The sequence below is a fragment of the Seriola dumerili genome, unplaced genomic scaffold (assembly GCF_002260705.1).
Source record: "Seriola dumerili isolate Sdu_G_001 unplaced genomic scaffold, Sdu_1.0 BDQW01000003.1, whole genome shotgun sequence".
Lineage (NCBI taxonomy): Eukaryota > Metazoa > Chordata > Actinopteri > Carangiformes > Carangidae > Seriola > Seriola dumerili.
Window position 1 is genome coordinate 17,458,981 of NW_019174258.1, and position 8,850 is coordinate 17,467,830.

The following is an 8,850-nucleotide window of genomic DNA, read 5'->3' on the forward strand; positions in this document are numbered from 1 at the left end:
TTCACCCAAACTTTCCTGTGTAGGGAGCGCTAGGTGACCGAAGCATGGCGCTTCAAACAGACTGCTGAGGCCAAACCTGCAATCCTGCTGGATCTGTATACAAGATCTGAGGGAGCAGCACATTCTCACTCTCGAGCGTTCACAGAGGTGAGGACCCCGTCAGCATCATTTACACTACACTGCATTTATAACAGCAGCAGAGTCACCAGGAGTTTACTGTCTGTCACACCAGAGACCAGGTTCCCATCCGAGACCAGGTTTATATCCAGAGTCCGTCTGTGGTCCAGTCAACATCAGCTCTTTGGTTCAGGTCAGTAAAAGATGGAGGTTAAATTTAAAGAAACAGGTTGTGAAGTTTTTCTGTATTAAACCAGACGAGGATCTTTCTCTGACCTGAACCAGGATTTGTGAGAGTCTGAACAGAACCAGGACTAGTCTAATGATGTCGAATCACTTCAGGTGGAGGTTGTTCTGTGAGATCAGATATCCTGGTGGAAAACAAACACATTGTCCGTGAACATTTTACTGATTCGTTCACTATCAACGTGTTTGTCAGATGTGTAAACAAATAACATTTCCTCATTACTCTGGTCGTACTTACGTTTCCTACACAATGTATTTCCTGTTGTAGTTCAGTTGTATAGAAACATATTTTATGAAGGACCTGACCGGGCCTCCATATGTGGCGATTTTCGAAGTGAGAAACGTGTTGGGCCGCAGCCTAAAGCCTGGATCTAATGTTGAAGATTTAACCTTAAAAATTAAAAACGACAACACACACTTATCCTTGTGTGTCTGTCTGTGTTTGTGTGTGTGTGTGTGTGTGTGCGCGTGTGCCTCACAAATTGAGAGCGTTTACCCTGCTTATTACTGGGATGCTATGTGGGCGGCGTGGAAGGGAGCGTAATTAAAATAGTTTCTGAGAGAAACAGCACACCACATCAGAGGTTCCTCCCTCTTCCAGCATTTAACCACATCAAGAGCGTCTCACTTAGAGACGGCCACCAGAACAACCTCAGATACGCAGTGATGTTGGCTGATGTTTTGGTGTGTAGTCTGACTTGCGAGGGGTCTCTGAGGCATAATGTGCACACATTTGTAATTAAAAGAGCTGCTTTTTCTGATCATCGGGGTAAATAAAGTGACAGAGGCAGCTCGCTGGGTGATGTATGGGAGGGGAAGACAAATTAACCGTCGAGCCTCTGGGGGATTCTCAGCAGAGGCCTTCGCAGCAGCGGTGGGGCAGCGCCAAGGGGCAGAGAGATTTGTAGATGATGGTGCTAATTACCAGAATGCAAACCCTAATGTGACCAAGATGGAAGCAATTTAGGCACAGTCATTTAGCCTGCTGCTCTTCCGCCCACCGGCTGCTGCCTCGCCAGAGCTGGGGCATTAGGATGGGAAAAGTCTGGGACGATCCATCGCTTGGCTGAAGGATAAAGAATCCTGCACAGGAGAGAGGGGTTGTGGTGTGAGGAGCACATGGGGAGACCCTGAGACTGAAGGTTCATTCATCTTTTCTTCTTGGTCTAACTTCAGCTGAAATGAGCTGTAGTGTTAGCAGGCAGCGCTCGCAGGTCAAAAGGAGGAAGGAGTGCATAAACATCTGAGAACAAAGATGGCTGTCAACTTTGAACTGCAGAGAGGAAGAAGCTGGGTTTGATTCAGGTTCAAGATCACCACCACCACTACTCCTGGAGGGGCTCTGAGGATCAGGACTGCAGCACGGAGCTCTGACTCAAGGCAAATTACAAATGACAGACCTCAGTCTCGCTTCCACTGTGCACGCTCGACAAGCACCTGTTAGACTGGGATGAATGTATCTAAACTTTATCTTGACCCAAGAGTTTTTTATGACTTCAGATGCTCAAAGTTTCACTGAAGTGAAATCCTCCAGTGTGATAGAAGGCCTCAGATTATTATTCCACCTCCTGGACCCTCTGCTCGTCTGACTGACTCCTGGGTGAGCTAAATCTACACTCAGGGGTGACTGTGGAGCCCCCCCCCCCCCCTCCTCCCTGTCAGATCTGCCCCCTCCTCTGAGTCCTTCAGTCCAGGCTCAAAACGCACCTTTATTCTTTAGACTTTGGATCCACTTGATGTGGTTTTTATTCTGTTGGTGTGTGGTGGTTTTGTTTTCAGTCTTTTATTCTGATCTCTTCCTCTGGCTCTTTATTGATTTTATTCTTTGCCTTGTTTTTAATCCATAAATAAATGTGACCTGGCTAAAACATCAGGATTCAACCGTTTGCTAAGTTTTTTTTATTTTTTATTTTTATTGAAGTGGATGTCGATGAATTAGTCTAATTATTGGGGCATCTCTCAGACTTGTCGCTCACCTGTCGCAGAGGCTGACGCAGGTTCAGCCCACCTGTATAATTTGTCTAATTGCTCTTTTCGGACATTTCAGAGGAGGCGTTCAGAGGACAGAGCTGCTCCGCGCTCAGCCACTGTGTAATTTTATCCACGCCGCAGTCCCTCGCTTCACACAGGGCTGATACCTTTGCCTCCCCCTTTCCTTTGTATCAATTGGTCGGAGTTCAGCCTATTGTCGCCACAAGCCTCTTTTATATGTGCGCTCGGTCTGAGCTCAGGCTCTCAGTCAGTCAGACCCGCAGGAGGGAGTTGGAGCAGCAGCAGAGGCGAGGAGCGGATCCCACCTCGGGGGATCAGCGGCTGTGTATCTGCGGTGTCTCTCGGGCTCGTGTGCTGCGCAGTTGCTGGAGCTCTCCGGTGTTGTGGGGGGGCCCCGACACTTTAATGGGACCCCGAGAGCCGTGCGGGAGTTCTCCGTTTTTTCGCCGCAGTCGTCGCTCTCCGGCCATGCCACAATGCTGATGATATCTCTGCTGGTGTTGCTGAGCCTGTTGGATCCCGTCAGTTCCCGGGCCCGCTGCGCCCCTGGCCAGGCTTGCGACCCCCGGCAGCGGAGGGACGCCGGGGGTCGCGGAGGAGTCTACGAGCACCTCGGAGGAGCGCCGAGGAGAAGGAAGCTCTACTGCGCGACTAAATATCATTTACAGATCCATCCTAACGGGAAAATAGACGGTTCACTGGAGGAAAACAACCCGCTGAGTGAGTACCAGCACCGACCCGTGATCACTGATGAACGTGAGCTGTGCTGATGGGACACGGGATCACATGTGTGTTTGTGAAGGATGGAAATCTGAATTCAAAGTGTGACTTCAAGTCAAATTAAAACTTTTTCAAATGTAAACTGCGTGATGAAAGTTTTAGTTTAGAATAAACACGTGTATTAAATATTATATAAAATCAAATGTGCAGTAGGCCTACTTTATTTTTATTAGTTTGATATGATTAATTTATCAGGATCTAGTTTCACTGTCAGTTACTGTGTGTGTGTGTGTGTGTGTGTGTGTGTGTGTGTGTGTGTGTTTGTGTGAGCTACAGGTTAATCTCTATTACAAGTAGGCTATCAGCCGAAGTATTAACATCCAGGCGGGACAAAGGCGCAGTCCTGACGGATGTATTTATCTAATCAGGGGCCATTAGAGTCTGTCAATAGGCCACTGATTAATCAATTAATCAAGCGCTGATTAAAACAGACAATAAACTCTGAATGAGGCGCGAACAGGTTTCAAACGGGAGCGGAAATGAATTCATTTACTTTGACAATCACTTGTTTATCTTAGCGTCGATTTGTTTTTTAATGTTTGAGACTGAATTTGTCAGAACCTACAAGTCATTGATCAATAAATCTATTGTAAATTAAATTAAACACGTGTAGTCCTGCGTGTGACGTCATGTAACGGTTGCTTTCTGTGTGTTTCAGGCATCATGGAGATCACAGCGGTGGATGTGGGAGTTGTGGCCATCAAAGGGCTTTTCTCTGACAGATATCTGGCCATGAATGATAAAGGCCGGCTGTATGCATCGGTGGGTACAGATTCCATCATCATCATCACCATCATCTTCCTCCTCTTCATCACACACAAGCCCACAGGCTGCAGGTTACAGGCCTCTCAGATCTGGTTTCCTGCTCTCCTGTGAATTGAGTATTTATCTGGAGTAGACTCCAGGACTGTAAGGCTGGTGTGGTGTGTGGTGGTGGGTGGTGGGGGTGTCAGAGGGGCTCGTGGGAGCAGAGCGGAAACACTCGGTGTCTTTGAGAGTTTGTCCCGTGAATCAAAAACATGCTGCAAGCTGCTTGACAAATGTGGCTCACTGTTTCCTTCCTCCTCATCTCCCCAGGAAGTGTTCAACAAAGAGTGTGAGTTTGTGGAGCGGATCCACGAGCTGGGGTACAACACATATGCATCCCGCCACCACTCCACTGAGCAGCCGCTGCCACCAGGGGGCGGCAGCAGCAGCAACAAGCGGCGGGCCAGCGCCAAACGGCAGTGGTACGTTTCTATCAACGGCAAAGGCCGGCCACGGCGAGGCTTCAAGACCAGAAGCACGGACAAAGCCTCACTCTTCCTGCCTCGGGTGCTGGGCAACAAGGACCATGAGATGGTGAGGCGACTCAGAGACAGTCAGAGTGCACACCACCACACGCATCGCCACGGCAGCCGCGGCGAACGCAGGAGACGCCGACATCGTGCCAGGAAAGGCCGAGGCCGACAGTCAGATGACTGAGCAGACTGTTAGAGACTCATCAGGACGTGGACCCAGGACCTGGACTCATGGGGGACATGGAGAAACAGTTTGGACTCTGCATTCTGGATCAGTGGAGGTTTTTGTTGTTTGATGCACAAAGAAAAACGTCCGGAGAAGAAGAAAAGACCTGAGGCCAAGTGTTGGGACACACAAATCCTCCACTTTCAGGAGACTTACACACACACACACACACACACACACACACACACAAGCCGTATAATCTTCTATTTACTGACGTGGGAAGCTTCCACCTTGTGTTGTATAAAGTGACTCTATGAGATCAAACTAATATTTGATATGTGAAGTGCTGACGGACGTGACAACAGTGAAGAGAGGACTTCACACTGAAAAGCACTTTTTGTCAGATTCACATGAAGAAGCAGAGTGAGACTCACTGTGGCGCTCTGACACTGTGGTCGTCGACTGTCTGTAAACTAAAAGAAAATATTTATTTGGTCCCTGACTTATTGATTTGGTGTTAAGTTATTGATAAGACTTGTTTCTTCATTTTACCAGTGTTGCTATTTGTGTCACAGTTTGTCCTCTCCTCACATCTGATTGTCTTATTGAGCTTCACGTTAAAACACTGAAGATGATGTTTTGTCATCACACACACCAACACGAGTCCTAAATGATACAGATCACAGTTGTATTTATTTTCAAAAAGCCAACAGCAGCATTTAATAAACATTTCCTCTCATTTCTAAAATCATACGTCTGTGTTTCAGAGGTAAATGAAGGTCGTGTTCTTGAGTTTCATTCACGGCCTGAAACTCACAACAGGACATTTTGTTTTTAACCTCATGTGTTAAACAGTTCTTGTCCTTAATCATATACAGATGTTTTGTTTTTAACACATCTGCTTCACATGATGAGACCAGATTTAAATTTCATTCAATACTTATTGAAACTAACAGCTGTGACAGTGTCGGTAAACAGACAAACCTGAGGATTGTGTCATATTTTCTCAGTACAGTTCACCACTATAACACGTGGTGTAATAATGACGTGTGGGGAAACTCTGCTCTGGACCCAGAGTCGCTGCTGTGCCACATTCCTCCTCTGTAGAGCTGTAGTAGACAGGTGTGGCTGTTACACCAGGTTTATTCCGACTTGTGCATTTAGCGCTGTATCCCACCCCCCTCAGTGACATTACCCCTCTCTCCCCTCTGCAGCTCATTTGTTTAAGTGACCATCTGTTGAAACTACAAAGATGACGGTCAATGTAAAATTCATCAGGAGCAGCGTTCACTCTGCTGGAGGTTCAGGTGTTGTCTTTGGACTGTTCTGCTGAACCTGTGCAAACTGCTGGTGCAAATCTTACATATTTATTAAGATCCAAAATCATATCTGAGACAGCAGTGAGCTCAATAAATGCAAAATCATCATTTATAGTGTATGCTCAGCTGGGAGGTGGCTGTCCCAAACACTAACCTGTAAATATTAACTAAAGAAATACTGCAAACTTTTCCATTGTTGCATTGTTGCACTTTCATGTCACTATGGCAACAGCGTATATTTTAGTCCATTGGCGGACATTTTTGATCAGGAAGTCCCTCTCTCAGAAGCTATAGTTAGAACTGTGCTAGCTAACTATGTGCTGACTAGCATCTTCACAGCTGGCTAACAGTTATCTAAAACTGTTACTATGGAAACAGTCACGACTGAAACGGTGGTGAGGTTTCAGTCGTGACAGCATTGTTGTGGTAGCAGCACTTCACACCAGTTTAACACAGTTAAGATAAAAGTATTTTACTATTAACTCCATATAAGGCGACATAGTTTGAACACCAGCTGAGGGACAACACTGACTTAAAGGTGCACTATGAGATTCTAGCAAAAGCTAAACAGTCGATCAAATTGCATCGCTCATGAAGCAGCGTTTTGATTGGCTGGAATACGAACACACAGAATAGTCAGAGGTAAGGACTGTGAAGAGATTATTACTCAATCTGATAAAAAAAGCATGACAACCTTTTTGTTTGTTGGTAAACAATGATGATGTGTTTTGTGGGCGGAGCCAAACTGGTGGCAGGAAGTGACAGTTAGGTCAGGAGCATGGATCAACCAGACATCTCCAGTTATTTATTTTTTATTTTTTTAAGTATATTTTTTTGGGCTTTATGCCTTTATTCGACAGGACAGTAGAGAGACAGGAAATGGGGAGGCAGAGAGGGGGAATGACATGCAGCAAAGGCCGTCCGATGCGGGGGTCGAACCGGGGCCGACTGCAGCGAGGACTGTAGCCTCTACACATGGGGCGCCTGCTTAGACCACTCAGCACACGACGCCCCATCTCCAGTTATTTTAATGGTTTTCAGCAGAAGTTAAAGAAGTGAATCAACAATATCGACTCTAGATCATGGAGGTCTCCTCTGTCAGACGTCCTCAGTCCTCAGTGATAACATGTGGTCTTAGCTAAAGTAAATGTTATAACACAGATATAATATCACTGTTCCATTCACTCATTAAACACTGAGGGATGTTAGAGCTGAACTGTCTGAGCAGTTAGGTTTGTCTACATGCTGCTTACATGCTAATGTTAATGTTGGTCAGTTGTATTTACCATTATGAAGAGCCCACTGAGAACACCAGCTCTGTGGTTGCTGCTGTTACTAATTTATTGTTATTAACTACATCATTGATTTTGTCTTTGAGTGTGATAAACGGATTTCATCAGTCCAGTCTGTGTAATGGCAGTTTAGCTTCAAATGGCGTCTCCAACGACGGTATTCTGATGAAGAAGATGAAGGTCTTCGTCTTTTTTCCACCACTTGTTTCTGCTGCAGTGATGTAATCATGACGTTCTAGTGGGTCTATTAGATTACAGCTGTGGACTGCACCTTTAAGTCAGCATGTTACATTAATGCAGCTGGTACAAACACAGGTAAATAAAAATAATCATTGCCTCTGTAATTATAATAATTATTTATAATTATTAATAATAATTATAGTAATAATGCTTATTACTGTAGTATCACTGAAGTCTTAAAGTGTCAGTAATGTTCCTATGGTTCATAACATGCAGCTCCAAAACGTTACTGTCATGACTGAAACATGGGATGTGTTGACAAAAATAAAGTGTATTGAGTTCTCAGTGTTTGGTTCAGTGTACAGTAAAATTAAACCTAATGAAATCAGTATCATCACCTTTATGCCCTTTATGAAATAAAATGATTAAAAAATCAACTCATTGATTCACCTGTGAAAACTTTTTTAAATTAAACATATATATATATATATATATATATATATTTACAAGGTAAATCTTAAATATAATCTCATTAAATCATATATTGTTGTGTTTCAGATGTGACAAATTTTGGTAGAATTTACATCTGTACCAAGTTTGGGGAAGAGCCACATGAATGTGAAGATGTTTCAGCTCTGACTTTGAACCAGCTCTGTAGAATGGCCCCTATAGGTAGCTGCATATAAAGCCTTGTCATTCTATACCTGCAGGCTGGGGAGGCTTCCTGGCCCGGACAATGGCTCCTCCCAAGGGGGGCCTGGGAAGCGTTGCCGCCTGAGACTTTTGGGCTTTTTTTTGAAACGCCGACCAAAAGCCACAGAGTCAATAAACAAGGCAAGCCCTCCTGAAAGCAGAAACTGTGTCATACAAAGTGTAACACCTCGCTATGGCTTGTTATGAATGACAAACTCTAATATTACTCAACAGGAATGCAGGACTTCAGAGACTTCAGGGGCCTTTTGTGGCCCCGCTCCCTCCTCGTCTGTTTCATTTAGCAACATTTATCTGCATCTCTTCCTAAGTCTCCTCCCTGTCCATCACATCCACGGAAGCTAACATTTATCAGCTCGACAATAACAACAACATACATTTGCAACATCCTCTGGGCTGAGGGGTGTGAGGACACCAGAGAATTACATAACAGGTAAATTCTTCATATATAGACCACAGAGGATCTGTTTCTCCACTGCTTCAGTAAGCTGGGAGTTAAAGGGAAACACTGAGCTACAGTAAGATAGATGATGCTAGATGTTTCCAATGAACACCTAGAGTGTGTTTAGGTAACAAGCTAACTTGGAGCTTTTATAAAAAGATCTTATAATAATAAATAAATCATTACTAATACTGTATAGATCAGTTATAAACCAGTAGTAAACCTTTCGCTGACTACAGAGGATCTGGACCAAAATCTATTCATTAAGAGTTTATTCATGCATACATGTCTTTCTGCCCAACATAAACATCAACATTCACAGTCC

General features: G+C 44.6%; 1 protein-coding gene across 1 annotated transcript; it reads left to right on the plus strand.

The window, feature by feature from the left end:
- The first annotated feature begins 1,618 nt into the window (after positions 1 to 1,618).
- Positions 1,619 to 4,599, plus strand: fgf3 (fibroblast growth factor 3). The gene is made up of 4 exons (XM_022742181.1): positions 1,619 to 1,657; positions 2,718 to 3,075; positions 3,794 to 3,897; positions 4,213 to 4,599. The coding sequence occupies exons 1-4, from the start codon at positions 1,619 to 1,621 to the stop codon at positions 4,597 to 4,599; spliced, it is 888 nt and encodes a 295-aa protein (XP_022597902.1).
- The last annotated feature ends 4,251 nt before the right edge of the window (positions 4,600 to 8,850 follow it).